Consider the following 22974-nt stretch of genomic DNA (forward strand, 5'->3'; position numbering starts at 1 on the left):
AGATGGATTAATAGAACAAGACCCACACACAGCTAGAAGCCCAATATTTTTTCAGAGCTAGATGCAGAAAAAAATTAGATTCAGTTTGCAACCTGATGGAGGTCAGTATAGATGGACTAATAGAATGATGCTATGCCCAAAAGATTTTACTTCACTAGGTGCAGTAAAAAAATTGGTATTCTATACACAGGTGGTATATCTTGCAACACAGATAGGCTACTCCACTGACTAACACACTCTGCAATAGGCCAAAAAGGATTAGCTTTGCTAGATTCAGCCAAATGCTGTGAAAAAAAACTTGCACAGCACTGGCACAGACCTGCCTGGCAAAAACTGATAGGAACTGATGTAACCTAGTCCTGAAAAGGACTCCAATTACAATTAGTCTTTACTCCCACAACCTATCTATTTAAGAGCACAGACCTGCCTGATAAAAGTAGTAGGAAATGCTGTAACCTAGTCCTTAAAAGGACTGCAATCACAACTATTCCCTACTCCCAAGCTATCTGTATATTTGTGCGAAAATTGGCTTGAAATTAACAAGGTATAGCGCACACAGCAACAGCGGTGCCGTCTAACACGCAGCTGCAGCAGTGAGAAAATGGTGGCGACGGGGAAAATGGCTTGGTCTAATAGGGCAAGGACATGTGACATACACTGCCAATGACACATGCCCTTGCTTGTGTGAAAAAAAGCACTTCGCTCCGTGTGTGCGCTGCTGATAGGCTGACAGATTGCACCTCCCCACTGTAAATGTGGGAAAGAGAAAAAAAATGGAGATCTTCATTGTTCCTGCAGAGATCCATCCCCTGCCCCTCCCCCCACCCCGCTGTACACTCAAACTGCGTATTAACATTAATTTTCATCATTACTGAGAAAAAATCCAGTTATGATTTTGGTGCACGAACAGTTATCGAACATAACCTCGAACAGCCGAATTTTTCTCAAATTGTTCGTGTTCGCCGAACGGCTCGAACACCGCCCAAAACAGCTCGAATTTGAGATTGGCGAACAGTTCGAGTAGAACAACGCTCATCTCTACTCTTTAGTACAAGAAAGGAAGTATCTGTCTGGCAGTGGGTTCTCTTACTGCATCACAATAAGAGAACCCCCATCTCTCTTAGGCCAGATTCACACATCCACCATATTTCTTGGTCTGATGCTTGGACTAGAGGTTCTCCTGACCCAAACTTGATAGCCTCATAGGAATATATGAGACAGTTCCGGTCAAAAGACCAGTGGCCTGTTTATGAGTTGTGGTCCGATGAATCTGGCCTTACTGAGAGGCGACATGCTTGATTCGGTGGTATAGCTGGTGACATCTAAGATTAGCTAAGTTCTCCTCCTAATTAGGTTTCAAAGAAAGAATAAAAATTCTTGTATAAACTGATGCACCCACCCTGAGAGTAGATTGGGGGAAATGTATTTAATGTGGCAGAATTTTGGCACAATTTGCTCCAGAAATCTTGTGATAAATGCCCTCCACCAGATTTTTTATGCGTTTTAACAACTATTTAATTACTGTTTTGAAAATTGTATGAAGAAGAGTGCTCGGGTAGAGAAAAAAGAACGTGGCCTAAAGTGTGCCAAATTGTACTAAAATTGTGCCAAAACATTGGTCTACTGTAAGCCAGCAAAGACATGGTACAATGATGACAAAAGTGTCTAAAATGCCCAGCAAAGTGCACTAAATGTGATGAATTTTCTAGAACTAGTATGCTTATGAGCTCCAGATGGACTCTTATATGGACTGTTGTTACAGGCATTTTTTATTTATTCATCCTATGTTGGTACTCTTCTGTAAAGTTGAGTAATAACTCTACCCTGGTGTCTACTCCTTTACTTGCTATGCCATCCCTTCTGGTTACCACTTAGAAAGGAGCTGTCACTTATCATAAATGGGCATTTTTTCTTTGCTTTGTACGTACAGAGAGAAAGGCTTACGCACCTCTCCAGTCCTGAGATGTGGTCCCCAATTAACAGTATGTAAATCTGGTCTTGTTTAGAGAGGGGATATGGGTCTCAATAAGACTCCAACAGAGAGGCGTCGATGACCACGCCCACTTGTTAATATACTATATGTATTCTTCAATACTTCAATATACAGTATATAGCAGAGGTGGCTCACTAGTATAAATCATTCAAGGCAGGAGTGAGTTTATGGATTGTAAATCTAGCACCAGGACTGCTGGCAGTAGCGGCAAGACCAACGCATTTCGAGCAAAGCTCCTCTTAGGAATGGCTGCAATCAGTATGATACAAATATTTAAAAATCAATAGTCAATCAATAAGAAAAAATTTGCAGAGTGATTGCTCTGAAACATAGAAATTGTATTACTACTATAGATAAATAGGAAAGTGCTACAAAATGTACACTTGAAATATTTCCCAAAAATTTTTCAGTAATATTAATATGAAAAATTACAGTAAAAGGAGAGGTGACAAAGCAGGACAGGGACCCAACAATGAAGGACGCCTTGATGCTGGCTATTGGGCACACATATATTGGCCACTCTATGCCCTAAGTACCTTCCTTTTACTGTAATTTTTCATATTAATCTTACAGAATTTTTTTTTTAAATATTTAATGTGTACATTTTGTAGCGCTTTCCTATTTATCTATAGCAGCAATGCAGTTTCTATGTTTCAGAGCAATCACTCTTAGCAATTTAGGAGGCAACTTTGACATTTTTTCATTGTTTGTATTTTTAAAGTTGGCTCCTGTTCACACTGGTTTGGATGTGCTGCTCATTTTCGCTATTAGTTTCAATCAAAAAGAATGCAAGAATAGGTCCCATATCAAAGTAGACCAATGGAACAATATAGCCACCATCCTGAGTGTGTCTGATTTTAAATTACCAGCAAAAACCACAATATTAATAAATATGGACATACATAACAAGAAATCAAAGTGTGTGTATAATGCTCAGGGTGCACCACAAATACACATGCAACAGAACTGTATCAATGCTGGACTATTATCCAAGATGTATACATGATATACTGTGAAATAGTTTTAGGCAGGTGTAGAAAAAAATGCTTCAAAGTAAGAATGTTTTAAAAAATAGAGGTGTAATACTTTATTTGTGCCAATTAGCAAAATACAAAGTGAATGAACAAAAGAGAAATCAAAATCAAATCAACCTTTGGTGTGACCGCCCGTTGTATTCAAAACTGCATCAGTTCTTCTAGGTACTTGCACCGTTTTTGAAGGAGCTCAGGGAGGTTTTTCCAAACATCTTGGAGAACTAACCACAGATCTTCTGTGGATGTAGACTTCTTTCTCTTCATGTAATCCCAGACAAACTCGACGGTGCTGAGATCAGGGCTCTGTGTGGCCATACCATCACTTGTAGGACTCCTTGTTCATTACCATGAAGATAGATCTTAATGTCATTGGCTGTATGTTTGGGGTCGTTCTGCTTCAGAGTATATTTGGAGCTTATCAGATGCCCCCCTGATAGTATAACATAATGGTTAATTATCTGCCTGTATTTCTCTGCACTGAAGACACCATTAATCCTGATCAAATCCCCATATCCATTTGTTGAAATGCAGCCCCAAACTTGTAAGGGACTTTCTTCAACAATGCTTCACTGCTACCTGCAGACACTCATCATTGTCCCGCTCTCCAACCCTACAGTGAACAAACTGCCTTGTGTTACAGCCAAATATTTAAGATTTTGAGTCATCAGTTCAGAGCCCCTGCTGCGATTTTCCTGCACTTCAGTTCCTATGTTTTTGTACATAGTTGCGTTCCTTATGCTTGTTTCTAGCTTGTATCAAACCTATGGATCTTTAGGCTGTAATCCTTCCATGTGGACCATTTCTGGCCACTTTTCTGAACAGTAGATGGGTATAGCTGAGTCCCACTGGTTGCTGTCATTTCTGAGCTGATAGCACTTCTGGACATAAGAAAGTTGTGTCTTTCCTTTGCTGCACTAAGTTTTCCTGGGCGGCCCCTGAGTCTATGGTCTTCAACATTGCCCATTTTTGGCTGCTTCTTCAAAAGAGCTTGAGCAGCACATCTCGAAACCCCATTTTGCTTTGAAACCTCGTTGATGCAGTATAACTACCTTGAGCCTTGTTGCTGTGCTCAGTCTTACCATTGTGTATGACCTGTGACATGAAACTATCTTCCACAACCTCACCATTGTAGCAGAGTTTGTCTGTTCCTCACCCAGTTTTAAGCCTCCTACACAGCAGTTTCCATTTCAGTTAATGACTCTGTTTCAACCTACGTATGAAAATGATGATCATCATCACCTGATTTTGTACCCAGAAGAATTGATGCAGTCTTGAAGGCAAAAGGCACCTCCTTCTGTGGATAGGTGATAACTTCTTCTTACCACAATACCTCTTGCCTTACTTGCGAGTCCGATCACTTTGTGCAATGTAAAAGGAAATAATACATGATTTGTAGTTTCAAAGTACGTAAAAAATAGAACTAGCGCTCTGCCCTAATTTGTTTCTAAAGTTTTGATTCATATTGTCCCTGTGCATAAAAGTAATTTTGAAGCTATTACAGGGTGAGATCCAGCAAGTTCTGTCAGACGTCACCCTAAGACGTGTACAGTTCCATATCGGCGGAAGAACACCCTCGCTGACTTCCCGCTTCTCCTGCCAGACATTTCTATGGCTCACAGGTCAGTTTCTCTTACGTCTAGACCACCTGCAACTGTCATTCCTTCGCCATTACCGTGCTCTTTCTTCGGTCCCTCGGAACCGCAAGTCAACAGCTGTGCACAGATACGACCGTGAACTGCGAAACAAGACTGAAAAATGACAGGCCGCCTAAGCAGAAAAGATTTCATCCATTTTTCATGGAACAGTAAAGGAGGTGGGAAAGGGGAAAAGCTGAACTAGGCCGATTATAAATATCCCAGGTAAGAAATCATCATTGTCAGTATCAGAAGCTATTTACTAAATCACTGCGTATCAGAAAAGAAGGCAGCTGGGCCATAAGCGGAGATGACTGAGCAGCGTGTCAGACGGGAGTGAGGCGGTGGATAAAGATTATACGCGGCTCGATATTGTTATCCGCTCTCCTTGGTACCGTGCTCCGAGTGCCTGGACGTCTCTTACACTTACTGTCCTGCTGTCTAACGGTAAGCAATGAAGACAGATAGGAAGTCCGATAGATACACCTCCCATGTTTAGTGTGCACCCAAAGAAATATATCTGTATCAAGCTGTAGATTTATCCGCGGTCCTATATAAAATCATACATAATGCTTTGAGAACGTACATTTCTTTTTAACATACAATTTGCCCACCTTTATCATGCCAAATTTGCAAAAAGGGCAACTGATCAAGCGAAGTCAGATTTCTCGGATCCTTGTTCTCTATGAGTTTATAAGAAGGATTGATATTGAGGATCTTCAAATGTTAAGCATTATGCATACGACGTCTTGTTTAGGAGGATTCAGTTGGAAAAAAAATGAACAAGAAATGACCATAATGCACAGCGATGTAAAAACGACACTACTGTGCACATGGTCAGTCTTCTGTTATTTCTCATAATCACTTCCGGGTTCGGAAAATGCGAAACGGCTAAAAGAAGTGATGTTCATTCTTCTGACCACCTTTCATTGTTGAAAGGATAGAAAATAAATGCCAGCAGCAGAGCCAAAGCAAAAAGCAATAGCAAACCCAAAAAGAAGTGGCTCCACAATCGTAATTAAGACGTCAAGTGCACGTATCAGGTTTGCCGCCCTACCTAGAGCGACTTTCGGGGCAACTTCTTAACACCTAAAACCTGAAGGACAACATTTGCAATTCTCTCTCCTGAATAGCTACACACCCATTAACATGAACTCCCGAAACGGTGTATTGGCCCATCTCCTCGATATAAAGGACATATATTGGCGCAGAGGGAAAACTAGACAGAGAAGCAGAGACTGTAAATGCATCAAGACCCTAAAGCCTAAGAAGAGGTATAAAGACGCCTTGTCACAGATTTAAAGCTCTTAAGGTATAAGATATTCAGTGGCACCCCTGATCAAAATGACTGTTATTGTGAACAGCTAAGCAAGTTGAAGATGAAATGATCTCTAAAAGGCCTAAAGCTAAAGATGACACATTTCCTTTATATTTTAGGAAAAAATATATATATATATTTTCTTCTTTAACATTTTAAAAATTATAAAGAGTAAAGTGAGCTGATGCAAAAGTTTGGGCACCATGCATGGTTAGTACTTAGTAACACCCCCTTTTGAAAGTATCACAGCTTGTAAATGCTTTTTGTAGCCAGACAAGAGTCTTTCAATTCTTGTTTGAGGGATTTTCATCCATTCTTCCAGTTCTGTGAGATTACTGGGTCGTCTTGCATGCACTGCTATTTTGAAGTCTAGCCACAGATTTTCAATGATGCTCAGATCAGGGGACTGTGAGGGCCATTGTAAAACCTTCAGCTTGCACCTTTTGAGGTAGTCTATTGTGGATTTTGACACATGTTTAGGATCATTAGAAGCCATCCTCTTTCAAACTTCAGCTTTTTTACAGATGGTATTTTGTTGCTTCAAAAATTTGTTACAAGGTAACTAGAAGGAATATAGAGCGCACATAGGGTCTTATCTGAGATAAAAGGAATATTCCTGAAAGATAATTGAAATTCACTCACCTATTAGGGTTGTGTGAGACACAACCACTGTACTTAGCATTGGCGGCTGCTGCAAACCCTGAAGCAATGATCCTTTGTTGGGTGAAGAGAATGAGGCATCAAACTGGGCTGCTCACCTGTCAGAATAATGTACCAGAGGAATTCAAGTCGATGTAATGGTGAAATAGACTTTATTTCTACGTGTTTTGTGGTGTTCACACCACTTCCTCAGGATAGTCTATCCTGAGGAACTGGTGTTATTACCACGAAACGCGTAGTCTATAAAGTCTATTTCACCATTACATCAACTTGGATTCCTATGGTACATTATTCTGACAGGTGAGCAGCGCATTTTGATGCACCATTCTCTTCACCCAACAAAGGATAAAAAATTAGTTGAAATTTTATTGAATCTATTCTTCCTTCTACCCGTGAAATGTTCCCCATGCCATTGGCTGCAACACAACCCCAAAGTATGACTGATCCACCCCCATGCTTAATGGTTGGCGAGATGTTCTTTTCCAGAAATTCTGTGCCCTTTTTTCTCCACACATACCTTTGATCATTGTGTCCAAAGAGTTCTATTTTAACCTCATTGATTCAAAGGACTTGTTTCCAAAATACATCATGTTTGTTTAGATGTTCTTTTGCATATTTCTGATGCTGAATTTTATGGTGAGGATGCAGGAGAGGTTTTCTTCTGATGACTTTTCCATGAAGGATATATTTGTGCAGGTGTCTCTGAACAGTAGAACAATGTGACACGCCCCCGGGGTACTCGGCGGCCGGGCCTATGGATGCTGGGGGGGGGGGTATGTCACAGTGGCAGGCCCAGTCCGTGGCCCAGGGCAGTCAACCAAAAAGGGAATTGTAACTTGGGTAGAAAACAAAAATAAAGTAAATAGTTTGTGACGCCACCTGTGGTACCTGGTAAGGATTACCAGCGCTGCCGCAGACCTCCGGGGGGTGATGGGATGGCAGCTGGGATGATTCTGCTCCCCACAGGTGGAGCGGGCCCCGGGGGCAGTGTGGAGTTTGATGGTGGGTGGTGATGCTGGGGCTTGCAGTGCAGGAGGTAGTGATGGCGCAGCTGAAATAATGGACGGGTGCCAGCCTCCCACGTCGCGCTGCGTTCACCAGACCGGGGGTTCAGCTCTTCCTCAGGTAGGTTAGGAGCACCTGACGGAACCCCGCTTTCTTATGTTCCTCCCTAGACCGACTTCACGCTGGGTCTTCTCCCTCCTGCCCTGCGCTTCCCCACTCACAGTCCCGCTCGGGTGCTCTGAAGTCCCTCTAGGCAACTTGGAGTTCCTGGCCCTGCTTGACCCTCACGGTGACTAGGATGAGGCTTTGGCAACTGCACTATAAAAGCCAGAAGCCAGAATCCTCCGGTTTTTCCAGCCGAGTCCTGAAGTAACACGGCTGGTCCAGGGGCCGGTCCCCTTCTTGCGGCCTGATCCCTCTGTCTTCTGACAGATTCGGGGCGTACGGGTGCAGTCCTGCACTCGCCGTACCCCCTGGGATCCCTTCAATAGAACGGAGCCTTCCTCCTCTGCTCCCCTCCTGGACCTCTAGCACTAGGCCCCACTGGTGGGGCAGAGCTCCTAAAGAGACTCTGCACACAGACTGTCATCACTCACTGACCTACTGAACTGACTTATCTGCCACCCTAAGATGGCTTCCCTTTATATACCTCCTTCAATGGTGCTCCCCTACTCTACTTCCTCCACCCACACCCACTACTGGTTCCCCCTACCTTTGGGTTCCCCCCACTCCAGCCAGGGACAGGGCTCAGCAGGAAACACATTGCATCTTGCCCTTCCAGCCGGCCTGGAGCAGTGTAGTGTTGGATGCAGGTGTTGGGGTTCCGGGCAGCACTCCCTCCTTACCTGAGAGAAGGAGATACCACACCTCTGGGTGAGATGCAGTACCTCTGTGGCGACAGAACCCTCAGGGGCGCCACAAATGTACTACAATTCCAGAGTCTGCTAAATCTTTCTGAAGGTCTTTTGCAGTCAAGCCAGGGCCCTGATTTGCCTCTAGCAATACTACGAGCAGCTCTCACTGACATTTTGCTTGGTCTTCCAGACCTTATCTTGACCTCCACTATTCCAGTTAACTGTCATTTCTTAATTACATTTCGAACTGAGGAAAGGGCAACTTGAAAACACTTTACTTTCTTCTTATAGCCTTCTCCTGCTTTGTGGGCCTCCACCATTTTCAGAGTGCTAGGCAGCAGCTTAGAAGCACCTATGGCTGCTGTTTTTTGGCACAAAGTTAGAGGAGGCTGGGTTTTTATAAAGTTGGAAATTTGCATCACCGAGCCTTTCCTAACGATGATAGTGGTGAACAAGCCATAATCCTAACAGGCTAATTAGGGTCTGAAACCTTGGTTAAAGTTATCTGAGCACACAAATCTCCAAGGGTGCTCAAACTTTTGCATCAGCCCATTTTCTTTTTATAATTTTTTAAATGAAAAAAAAAAAGACAATATATATATATTTTTTTTGCCTAAAATACAATGGAAATGTGTCATCTTTAACTAGGCCTTTTAGAGATCATTTCATCTTCAACTCGCTAAACTGTTTACAATAACAGTCATTTTGAACAGGGGTGCCCAAACTTTTACATACCACTGTGCTTGTGAACATCCTGCTACAAATTTCAAGAGACAATTTGCATATTTAATTTCCCAGAGGAGCATGCATGGCTTATAAGTCTCCTCACTCTGACATGCCAGGCTTGGCTTGTCACTCTTCACAAGGAGAAACTTTACCCCCTAAATCCCAATCTACACTACGGTAATTGTCCACATTAGAGGATATGGACACATATGGGGGCAATTTTATTTTTTCATTTTTTTAACATAAATGCATGTGTTTTGGGCAAAAAAATTATTTTTGCAATTGGGTTTCACAAACCATTGTGCACCGTTTGCCTCCTATACACTTTGTGTTGCTATGTTTATTTTTTGGCTGCAGAAAGTGTTAACTAAGAATCTGTCAGTGTGCTGGTTCTGAAGGAGAGTTTGCAACTTTTTTGTCTCTTATTTACTGAGCTCCTTCTCAGTTAATTTATGATGACATGAATGTTCAGTTTTTCTTTAATCTAATCTGTGCTCATAAATCAGCACCAAAGAATTCAGAAAAAGACAGATAAGAGAGTTACAAACTCCCCATCAAAACAAGCTCACTGACCGTTTTTTAGTTAATCTCATTCTGCAGCCACAAAAAATATATATAAATGACCACGAAGGTGTTTTCTTTCATTTCAGATCTGCAATAGCTTCAAAAACAGAAGTTTAGAAAGTACAGTTAGGTCCATATATATTTGGACAGAGACAACATTTTTCTAATTTTGGTTCTAGACATTACCACAATGAATTTTAAACAAAACAATTCAGATGCAGTTGAAGTTCAGACTTTCAGCTTTCATTTGAGGGTATCCACATTAAAATTGGATGAAGGTTTAGGAGTTTCAGCTCCTTAACATGTCCCACCCTGTTTTTAAAGGGACCAAAAGTAATTGGACAATTGACTCCAAGGCTATTTCATGGACAGGTGTGGGTAATCCCTTCGTTATGTCATTCTCAATTAAGCAGATAAAAGGCCTGGAGTTGATTTGAGGTGTGGTGCTTGCATTTGGAAGGTTTTGGTGTGAAGTAAACATACGGTCAAAAGAGCTCTCCGTGCAGGTGAAACAAGCCATCCTTAAGCTGCAAAAACAGAAAAAACCCATCCGAGAAATTGCTACAATATTAGGAGTGGCAAAATCTACAGTTTGGTACATCCTGAGAAAGAAAGCAAGCACTGGTGAACTCATCAATGCAAAAAGACCTGGGCGCCCACGGAAGACAACAGTGGTGGATGATCACAGAATAATCTCCATGGTGAAGAGAAACCCTTTCACAACAGCCAACCAAGTGAACAACACTCTCCAGGAGGTAGGCGTATCAATATCCAAATCTACCATAAAGAGAAGACTGCATGAAAGTAAATACAGAGGGTTCACTGCACGGTGCAAGCCACTCAAAAGCATCAAGAATAAAAAGGCTAGACTGGACTTTGCTAAAAAACATCTGAAAAAGCCAGCACAGTTCTGGAAGAACATTCTTTGGACAGATGAAACCAAGATCAACCTCTACCAGAATGATGGAAAGAGAAGAGTATGGCGAAGGCGTGGTACAGCTCATGATCCAAAGCATACCACATCATCTGCAAAACATGGCGGAGGCAGTGTGATGGCTTGGGCATGCATGGCTGCAAGTGGCACTGGGTCACTAGTGTTTATTGATGATGTGACACAGGACAGAAGCAGACGAATGAATTCTGATGTATTCAGAGCCATAATGTGTGCTCAGATCCAGCCAAATGCAGCCAAACTGATTGGTCGTCGTTTCATACTACAGATGGACAACGACCCAAAACATAAAACCAAAGCAACCCAGGAGTTTATTAAAGCAAAGAAGTGGAATATTCTTGAATGGCCAAGTCAGTCACCTGATCTCAACCCAATTGAGCATGCATTTCACTTGTTAAAGACTAAACTTCAGACAGAAAGGCCCACAAACAAACAGCAACTGAAAACCACCGCAGTGAAGGCCTGGCAGAGCATCAAAAAGGAGGAAACACAGCGTCTGGTGATGTCCATGAGTTCAAGACTTCAGGCAGTCATTGCCAACAAAGGGTTTTCAACCAAGTACAAGAAATGAACATTTTATTTACAATTATTTAATCGGTCCAATTACTTTTGGTCCCTTTAAAAACAGGGTGGCACATGTTAAGGAGCTGAAACTCCTTAACCCTTCATCCAATTTTAATGTGGATACCCTCAAATGAAAGCTGAAAGTCTGAACTTCAACTGCATCTGAATTGTTTTGTTTAAAATTCATTGTGGTAATGTCTAGAACCAAAATTAGAAAAATGTTGTCTCTGTCCAAATATATATGGACCTAACTGTATATTATTTATACTTCCAAAGCACTTACTAAAAGTAAGACAAAGTATAACAATATATGTAAACCTGTAAAACTATTATTCTTTTCATTATTCATCAAACTCAGGTTTAAAAGTGGAAAAAAATACACAAGTCCCAATAAATATCTCCCAGTGTTACAATGCAAATAAACAGTCACTGATTTAGCTGTAGGGAAATTAAATGCTTAACTCCACATCATAAAGAGTTAAAATATTTATGATATCTCTTAAAAGTCTTATGGAAAACAGCAAAATCAGAACCAGCCGAACGTTACATCTCCCAGTGATTTCCTGCCTAAAAGTCTTCCGCTGGTTTACGTTCTTCATACAGGTCAAAATCTTGTTTGAATGTCATAAAACATCAGAAATTAGTAGTATTGAGGTATGCGCTGCACTACAGAATGTCATAAAGGCCGAATGATACCGTCCACGGGCAAATACTTACAGATTTTTAATATCTACCGCACCGCGAAATGCTTTTCTGGGGATTGCCTGGATCTGGTTCTCACTGAGGTCACTGAAGAGAAAAAGAGAAAAACTGTTCACACAAACTGCGGAAGAGACTAAGTAAGTGTTACGGTGTATATATTATATATATATATATATATCTACCCATATATACAGTCACACAGATATATATACAGTATATACACATATATACATATATACAGTCACACAGATATATATATATATATACACTCACACAGATATACATACAGTATATAAACATATATACACTCACACAGATATATATATACATATATACACATATATACACTCACACAGATATATATACACTATATACACATATATACACTCACACAGATATATATACAGTATATACACATATATACACTCACACAGATATATATATACAGTATATATACATATATACACTCACACAGATATGTATATATGTATATGAACACACAGATATATATATATATACAGTATATACAGATATATACATGCACACAGGTATATATGTATATATATACACACAAAGATATATATACAGTATATACACATATATACAAGCACAGATATAAATATATTATATATGCGCACACAGATATATATGCAGTATATACACATATATACAAGCACACAGATGTAAATATATATGTATATATATATATATAAATACGCACAAAGATATATATGTACAGTACAGACCAAAAGTTTGGACACACCTTCTCATTTAAAGATTTTTCTGTATTTTCATGACTATGAAAATTGTACATTCACACTGAAGGCATCAAAACTATGAATTAACACATGTGGAATTATATACTTAACAAAAAAGTGTGAAACAACTGAAAATATGTCTTATATTCTAGGTTCTTCAAAGTAGCCACCTTTTGCTTTGATGACTGCTTTGCACACTCTTGGCATTCTCTTGATGAGCTTTAAGAGGTAGTCACCGGAAATGGTTAATGTATATAATTCCACCTGTGTTAATTCATAGTTTTGATGCCTTCAGTGTGAATGTACAATTTTCAAAGTCATGAAAATACAGAAAAATCTTTAAATGAGAAGGTGTGTCCAAACTTTTGGTTTGTGCTGTATATATATATTTACACACATATATATATATATATATATATATATATATATATATACACACACAGATAGATATATATATACACAGACAAACAGATATACATACTGTATGTATACGCACAGATATATATATCAGATATATATAAATATATATACACACAGATAAATGTATATATATATATATACACACAGAAATATATATATATATACACACAGATAAATATATATATATACATAACACATATATAAATATATATGCATATATGTGCATATATAATAAATGTAGACATATGTATATCTCATTCTTATTTGAAAAAAAAGTAAAAAACAACAACATTATTTTACATTTTTTATGGTTTTAATAATAAGATGTAAAAAAATTAAATTAACAGCACTGTTCTTACGTATGATAAAATTATAAAATCATTGGGTATATAAATCATTAAAGTGCTTAGGTGTAGAATAATTTAAAAAAAATTCTCAAAATGTTACTGTTACTGACAAGCTGGATATACATAAAGAAATAAATGAATAAAGTAAGATGTCATACATCGATATATAGTGAGGTTTTAGAAAATTTAAAAAGACCATTAAATTAATAAATGACATTTTATTAAAAAATATATATATATATATATTATCTATTATCTATTTAAACACATATTCACATATACTGGTTTATACGTGTGTGTTTGTGTGTCTAGATACATATATATGTGTTTATGTATATGTGTATATATATATATATATATATATATATATATATACACACATTCAATATATATAATTAAAAACAAAATATATATTTTTTATGTAAAACATGTGCACATACACTGGTTTATACGTGTGTATATATATATATATATATATATATATATATATGTTTGTGTGTCTATGTATATGTGTATATATATACATAGACACACACACATATGTATATATATATATATATATATACACACACACATTTAATATATATAATTAAAAACAAAATATATATTTCTTAATGTAAAACACATATACTGATTTATACATATGTGTGTATATGTGTGCATGTATATATATATATATATATATAATATATATATGCACACATATTTTTTTGTATAATATATACATATATACGCACATATTGGTATGTATAAATCAGTATATGAGCATGTGTTTAAATTAATAAAATATATATTTTATTTTTAATTCAATTTATATTAAATGTGTATAAAAAAAACCTCTCTCTCTCTCTCTCTCTCTCTATATATATATACACACTGATAATAAATATATATATATATATATATATATATATATATATATATATATATATATATATATATGATATTTACACATATACATACACACATGTGTAGCTGTACCGGGCTCTGTGGGGTTGACAGTGAATCTCGTGAGTGAAGGAAATGAGGACCATGGTCATCAGTGTGAATGTCATTGTGATTTATATGCCCCTTTAGAATAAAAGTGTAATATACATTATTATAGCACTGATTAATATACAAGCAAACGTAACACAATGCCAATGTTAATCAAAAACACAGGCAGGAAAGTTATGAGCAGTTTTCATCCCCGATATTCAGCGTCGTTCAACATATGTTAATTGTTACACGAAGTGCTGTTGTGCAGATGTGTAAAACGTTATAGTTATGGACTGTACAATACTATGTAATATACGGACAGTAATCCAAACATGGACCTGTCATAAAAAGTAACTCACAATCCTGGAAGTTATGGCAAGTGTTTCCGCTGGGGGGTAATAATAGCAAGCACTGCCATCTATGTCCATAAGCTTTCTATAAAGCCCTGTATGTTATTAGTGTATATATATAGTGTGCGTAATATAAATATATAGACAGGCGGATGATGATAGATATATAGACAGATAGACAGATAGATATGAGATAGATAGAATATCACTGCAACAACATTCTCACTACTTACTAAATTACTGCCCCGTATAGGTAAAGGTGTGAAGAATTAGCAAAGCACTTTTTTGTTGGGTGAAATGATTTTACAGCACTTTTTTGTCGGGTGAATTGATTTTAAAGCACTTTTTTGTTGGGTGAAATGATTTTACAGCACTTTTTTGTTGGGTGAAATGATTTTACAGCACTTTTGTTGGGTGAAATGATTTTACAGCACTTTTTTGTCGGGTGAAATGATTTTACAGCACTTTTTTGTTGGGTGAATTGATTTTAAAGCACTTTTTTGTCGGGTGAATTGATTTTACAGCACTTTTTTGTTGGGTGAATTGATTTTAAAGCACTTTTTTGTTGGGTGAAATGATTTTAAAGCACTTTTTTGTAAGGTGAAATGATTTTTAAGCTTACTTAAAAATCATGGTCTCATCAGCACATCGTCCTGTGTAAACAGTAATGTGCTGCCGAGAACAATAATATTTTATCCACACTAAACCATTGGACTAACACATATAAGTAAGGTCGGCTACTAACTGATTGCTGACCACTTTACATGTCGTCGACCGTTGATCGTTATCATCCAGTGTGATTGCCCCATACCGTTCCAAATCTGAAATTTTCATGTCACACCGGAGGAAAGTAGAAGGGAAGGAAGCGACTCTTCTGACTGTCACTGTTATCTCTAGAACATATGGAGTCTCATCAGGACGCAGATCCCCCTGCCTTGTATAAGTGATGCCGCCATATGCTGCGCGGTAATACGTAGCGCAGTGCTGCAGTATCAGAGCCATCACGCCCAGCGCTAGCTCTCAGCAGAGCTGTCACACAATGCTGGTCGGGGGCTATTATTCTAAGCTATTGCATCGAGTCATTACAATAATGTCCTTGCGGTAATGCCATTTTATTTATAGATCCGTTTATGACTTTCCTTTAAATGCTGCTTCAGCGTTCTCCAAAAGAACCAGCACTTAATTATGTAAAAGAAAAGAGGCGAGGCGACCAGACGAGGCTGCTTTGTGTTGTTCTACTATACACCCCATACGAGACATAAATCCATTGGGGATGGCAACCTGCTTGCAAATTTAATTACTGGTAATTTTATTCCCCCTTCTATGGTTTAACCTTCCTAAAAGTCTGACAGTGACATCGTAAATCTCCAGTGTCATCCACTTATGGCAAAAGCACTGACTAATGGTTAATGACTAATGTGTCCCCATATCTTTTGAGAAGGAGGGGGGAGTAAGCTGCTGATCTAGTACTGGGAATGGACACTGACAAAGTCCTATTATCAGAAAGTAGGGGACTGTAGAAATAAGGTGGCAAGATTAATACCTCCTCTATTTACGGAAAATCAAGTTATTTCCTCAAAGTCTGGGGAGGAGCAAAACATCGGGTCTGTGATATGTATGATCTAATACGCAGCGATAATAGCACAGCTAGAATGTATAATAGTGCGGATGGAATGAGCCGATACAAGCGGTAAACTCATTTACTGAGCATTGAATTAAGGATTGGAAATGTCACCAATTTTCTAAGTAAATATATTTCTAAAGGTGCTATTGACATGAAATTCCCACCAGATGTTGTTAACAACCCAACCAATCCAGACAGGCAAAGAAATCATACCATAGATGTCCAGAAATTATGTGTAATAATGAGAAATGACATAGGAAAAAAAGTATTGAACACACAAAAAAAGAGAGGTGGAAAAAGCCCTGGAAAGTCCTGACACCAACTGAAATCTATCATTAATTAGAAAGCAATCCTGCCACTTAGTGAAAAATAATATCAGCTGGTTCAGCTGATAGTCTATAAAAATGTGTCTCATTACCAAGGTGCCACACAAGAAACCTCTCATGATGGGTAAAAAGAATGAGCTGTCTCAAGAACTTCAAAGCCTTATTGTTGCAAAACATACTGATGCCTTTGGTTGCAGAAGATTTCGAAACTACTTAAGGATTCCATTGAGCACTGTTGTAGCCATAATCCAGAATTGGAAAGAACATCAGTTTACATTAAACCAGGAGCTCCCCATAAGATTTCAGACAGAGGAGTGAAAATAACTATCAGAAGAGTTGTTCAAGAGCCATTGACCACCTGTGGAGAGCTACTGAAAGACCTGGAATCATCAGGTACAATCGTTTGAAAGAAAACTATAAGTAGTGCACTCAACCTCCATGGCCTGTATGTACACTCACCATAGAAGACTCCATTGCTGAACAAAAAATGTATGCTGAAGCGCATATAAACTTTGCTCAATTACATTTAGACAAGTCTGTGAAATACTGGGAAAATATTGTCTGGTCAGATGAGACCAAAATTAAACTCTTTAGATGCCAGAATTCACACCATGTTTGGAGGCCAAAATGCACTGCAGATCACCCCCAAAACACCATACCTACAGTGAGGTTTGGAGGTGGGAACATCATGGTGTTTTTCATCATAAGGCACTGGCAAACTTTGTACAACTGAAGGAAAGATGAATGGACAAATGTTCCGAGACAGTCTTGATAAAAATCTGCTGCCATCTATCAGTATCATAAAGATGAAACGAGGGTGGACATTTCAGCAAGACAATGATCCCAGACACACAGCCACAGAAACTCTCAGTTGGTTTCAGAGAAAGAAAATAAAGCTACTAGATTGGTCCAGCCAATCACCTGACTTAAATCCAATAGAAAATTTATGTAAGGAAGTAAACCTCAGAGTTCATAGACGGAGCTCACGGGACCTTCAGGATTTGAAAAGTGTTTGTGTGGAAGAAGGGGCAAAAATCATACCTGAGCAATGCAAGCTACTAGTTTCTCCATAGAGGAGGCGTCTTGAAGCTGTCATCACCAACAAAGGCCTTTGTACGAAGTATTAAATGAATTTCAGTACGCGTGTTCAATACTTTTTCCCTATGTCATTTCTCATTATTACACATAACTAACATCTATCGCTACCATCTATTGATCTATTGCTACATTTATCTATCAATCTTTTATCTATTATTTATTTCTACTCTACACTTATCTATGATCTTTCATCTATTTATCTTTCTATCTATCAGTCTTTACATCTATCTATCTATCTCATATCTATATATCTCATATCTATCTATCTATCTCATATCTATCTATCTCATATCTATCTATCTCATATCTATCTATCTATCCCATAGAGCACTTTAACAGTTGAGATGATAGTGACAGATCCAGAACGTTGCTATATACTGTGTATGTGACCTCTTTACAAGCTCAGAGTTAATTGAAGCTGACACAACAGAAAAACCTTTCATTCCACCCAGTGACATGGATCAACAATACTATTCTCAGATATCACAGACAAACATGTCTACTTCTGCAGGCCGCCGCTCTGTGCATGGGAGAATCTGATTAAAATATCACTGTACAGCTTCTAAGCAGATGTTTTACCAATACACAGAGAACAATGGACAATACAAAGAGATGGTGCACAGAATAGACCATTGATTTATTCACATACCGTACAAAGCATGACAAATAAGGTTTCTTTCATTTCTATTGGCACGTGACTTTACAATATAGATTGTGGAATAATTTATATCCATTATAGGATCTTTATATTTAAGTTCAGACACTGAAGATCTGAAGCAATTTGGCAAAGCGCAACAGGCACTTTATTACCAAATTCACAGTGTATAATTTTACTAGTGTGAGGGTATATACTGTATACATCCTTGTACATTGGCTATGTTTCTTACAGAAACAACTAATCTTTTTTTTTAGAGCCAGTCCCGTCAAAGCTGGGTCAAATGAGCCACATTAAGACATCCGTAGCCGGCTTCATACTCATGAGGGGAAGGTCCCCCGAGGCAACTGTCTGTAGATGGGTCTCTGGACTGGCTAATATCCCCGATAATGTCCCAAAGCTCATTAACAGGACACTGACTTATAGCTGGTGGATCCCATATGCGGCACTATGGAGATTGTTTTCTTTCCTCTGGTAGAGGAATAGCACTGCCCATAAAACTCCATATACAACTGGTCTCTTTAATGAGAGCAAGTATCACCCAAAGATGCTAAATTATAGGATGAGGATGGAGTGGTCCACTTGATGGATCTTTTTGGTTAACTGGATAATTTGGCTCAGCTCGCCAAAAAAAGTTGGCCAAATTGGATACACAATATTTATGTTAAAATCTCCCAACAAGGTCACAACCCCAATATAAGGCTCTATAAGGTTATAAGGTTCAATATAAGGTTTAAGATTTTGACTGGAGCCGCTAGCTGGGTGGGCTGGGTTTCGATAGTATCAAAAGCTGGAGAGAGCCATTGTGAGCTATTCTCTCACAGCCGGCTTTCATCGTTCACATAAACTCATTGAATGGACTTGTCCGCAAACGATCCATTAATTATTAATGGATCCCCACAACACAACATATACTCATAACAAAAAAACATGGAGATAATAGTCCATTCTTGTAGCTGGTTTGTGTTAGCGCTCTGGTGCAATATATTTGGATATTGTTGCGTGTTACTGCATTATGTTAATTAATTGAATCTCATATAATATAGCTCTGACAGTGACATATCGTAACAGGAGCCACACTGGTGGTTGCTTTGGTTCTCAAATTTGATAGGGGCAGAAAATTTGTCTCCCTCCCCAGCCCACTGTTAAAGGAGCCAGGACTCCACTGAACTTCTTGGAATGATGCCTAGTTGGAGTGAGTTCTCATCTGGTGGCCAGCGAGATGAAAAAGCTCTCAGTATAATGAAGTGAGCTTTGTCATCTCGGTCGCTGTAGACTATGACAAACTCTGAACAGGGAACGACAGTATTGAATCATATGCACTGCACTGTGCTTGAAGCTCTCTGCCATTCCTCTCACTTGTAATTTAGGGACCTTCTGGAATAACTGTCCCAAATTTAATAAGGTGTTTCCTGGAAAAAGAAATTAACTTTTCTAAAAAATGTTTAGTTTTTATATATTTGTTCTGATTCTAACTAGGGCTAGGGTTAGAGCTAGGGTTAGGGCTAGGTTTAGGGTTAGGATTAGGGCTAGGGTTAGAGCTTGGGTTAAGGTTAGAGCTAGGGTTAGGATTAGAGCTAGGGTTAAGTTTAGGGCTAGGGTTAAAGCTAGGGTTAGAGCTAGGGTTAGGATTAGAGCTAGGGTTAGGATTAGGGCTAGAGTTAAAGCTAGTGTTAGAGCTAGGGTTAGAGCTAGATTTAGGATTAGGGCTAGGGTTAGGGATATTGTTAGGGCTTGGGTTAGGGCTTGAAATAAATTAGTTTTACAAATATAATAAAAAGAATTAGAACAATATAGCACTTTGCATTTTTTTAAAATTATGCCCGATTTCAGTAAAAAGCAGAAAAAAAACTAGAGGGTCAAAAATTAAACTATAATTACATCAGTGTTTTCTTAAAATACAATACATGTGCTTTGGGGATAGGGGAATTAATACTAGACTGATGGAGTCAAAGTTTTAGGGAGAGCAAAATGCCTTAGGCACTGACTCCCCACACTACGCCAATGACCACCTCAGCTCTGCTACATCTGAAACTATAATTCGGCTCCTCAGCCCTATCATACAGGCAATTATCATAAAAGGGTCATATATTCTATTTGAAATGCAAATGGGACTCACAGCGCAGCGTAATACTGTATATGTAGTACATTAGAGTAAAGCAACATCAATCATCCCCATCTGAATAAGATTATGTTGGCTTGTTAGCATAGAAAAACTTTCAAACCTCCGTCTCGTCATGGAAGTCAATTCATTGACCACAAAAATCAATTCTGCCCTGCCCTCTCTCCTTCCAAAAGTGCACTTAAATCAATTTGTTACAAGCCCACCGCATAAAAAGAGATGTGGACAAAATGTGCTTTGTATTGATGTCATTGTTATAATATGCCCACAATTTCTGAGCGGCTTTATGCAATATCAAGAAGGGAACCCTACAATATGGAACCCACCCCACCCTGCGCTTCTTTATAAAACCTCTGTCATTTATCAAACTATTAGAAATATGGAGGAGTTGCGTAAACAATCAGATTCCAGCTCTCATTTTTCTAAAGCCATTTTAAAAATGAAAGAAGCAACTGGACTGGCTGAGTCTTCAAATTTCCTTATAGAAATTCTGATAAATTCTCCCTATTATATAAATATAAGATATGACAAAAGTCATTGATAGAAGTATAGTGGGGGACATGTATCAAATCTGCAATGAAGGAGGAAAAGCTGTCACTATAACAAGCAATCAGATTGCTTCTTTCAATTTCAAAATGGCCTCCGAAAAATAGATTCTGAAATCTGATTGGCTGCTGTTGAATGTTATCGTATTTCATATTTTGAAGCAGTGTAGAACATATATTGAACGGACTTATAAATTAAGAGAAAATTTATAAGGTTTTCTGATCTTATATATATGTGATATGTTCACAGGACATGCCATAAATGTCTGATAGAGCCAATTTAAGGACTAGCACCTACCTCCAAAATGATCGCTTCCTGACCCCTATCTAATGAAATCTAGAAGATGAATAATTGGATAGGTGGCCGAATATATGTGGGGCTCCTTCTATACACTTCTATGGGAGTCATGCAAAAGAGCCAAGCACGCTTCCTTGGCTAACCCCTATGGAAGTAAATGGAGAGATCCATATACACCTGTTGATTTATTTCCCCACCTTAATGTAGCAGTCAACGTCAAACTCATCAGGTGGGCTTGGAACCATCTTTCTGTATATATGTATGGACCCTAAAAGTGGGACATGCATCATGTGGATAACTCATATATGTCAGAAGATCGGAATACCCCTTTAAGGAATAACACTCATATATTATATTGCAAATTGTCTCTTCAGAGAGGAAGAGGAAAAGAGCTTGTATGTCACAAGAGAAATGTTACCCCTTAGACCTCAAAAATTATATTGCAGCACTTAGAAGATGTGCGGACTATCAGACTGTCTAAACTACTGGATACTGGATTAGAGGATCATTACTGCAGCGGCGTAACTAGAGTCCGATGGGCCCCGTTGCAAGATTTGGACCGGGTCCCTCCCCATCCTGGTGTATATATATATATATATATATATGCAGGGTTGGACTGGCCCACCAGAGAACCGGATAATTCTCCGGTGGGCCCTAGCTTCTCCTTCAGGAGAGTTCATAGTGCAAACCTTGCAGCAGCTATGGGGCTCTTGAGCGGGGCAGAAAGGTGGGCCCTCAGAATCAAATCCTCTGGTGGGTCTAATGTTCTTGAGTCTGACACTGTATACTGTATATGTCATCCATCCTGGTATCCATCCATCCATCTTCCCCTTCCTGGACCCATCCTGGTATATACAGTACAGACCAAAAGTTTGGACACACCTTCTAATTTAAAGATTTTTCTGTATTTTCATGACTTTGAAAATTGTACATTCACACTGAAGGCATCAAAACTATGAATTAACACATGTGGAATTATGTACTTAACAAAAAAGTGTGAAACAACTGAAAATATGTCTTATATTCTAGGATCTTCAAAGTAGCCACCTTTTGCTTTGATGACTGCTTTGCACACTCTTGGCATTATCTTGATGAGCTTCAAGAGGTAGACACCGGAAATGGTTTTCACTTCACAGGTGTGCCCTGTCAGGTTTAATAAGTGGGATTTCTTGCCTTATAAATGGGGTTGGGACCATCAGTTGTGTTGTGCAGAAGTTAGGTGGATACACAGCTGATAGTCCTACTGAATAGACTGTTAGAATTTATATTATGGCAATAAAAAAGCAGCTAAGTAAAGAAAAATGAGTGGCCATCATTACTTTAAGAAATGAAGGTCAGTCAGTCCGAAAAATTGGGCAAACTTTGAATGTGTCCCCAAGTACAGTTGCAAAAACCATCAAGCGCTACAAAGAAACTGGCTCACATGAGGACCGCCCCAGGAAAGGAA

General features: G+C 38.6%; 1 protein-coding gene across 3 annotated transcripts in view; it reads right to left on the reverse strand.

The window, feature by feature from the left end:
• Window positions 1-22974, reverse strand: part of SLIT2 (slit guidance ligand 2) — a 418064-nt gene that overhangs the window by 127276 nt on the left and 267814 nt on the right. For all 3 annotated transcript variants that reach the window (XM_073646944.1, XM_073646948.1, XM_073646958.1), the window contains exon 5: window positions 12022-12093. In XM_073646944.1, coding sequence (XP_073503045.1) covers window positions 12022-12093 — 72 coding nt within the window. The remainder of the gene's footprint in view (window positions 1-12021; window positions 12094-22974) is intronic.

Source organism: Phyllobates terribilis, unplaced genomic scaffold (genome assembly GCF_046119375.1).
Source record: "Phyllobates terribilis strain yellow unplaced genomic scaffold, ASM4611937v1 Scaffold_1__5_contigs__length_1240528914, whole genome shotgun sequence".
Lineage (NCBI taxonomy): Eukaryota > Metazoa > Chordata > Amphibia > Anura > Dendrobatidae > Phyllobates > Phyllobates terribilis.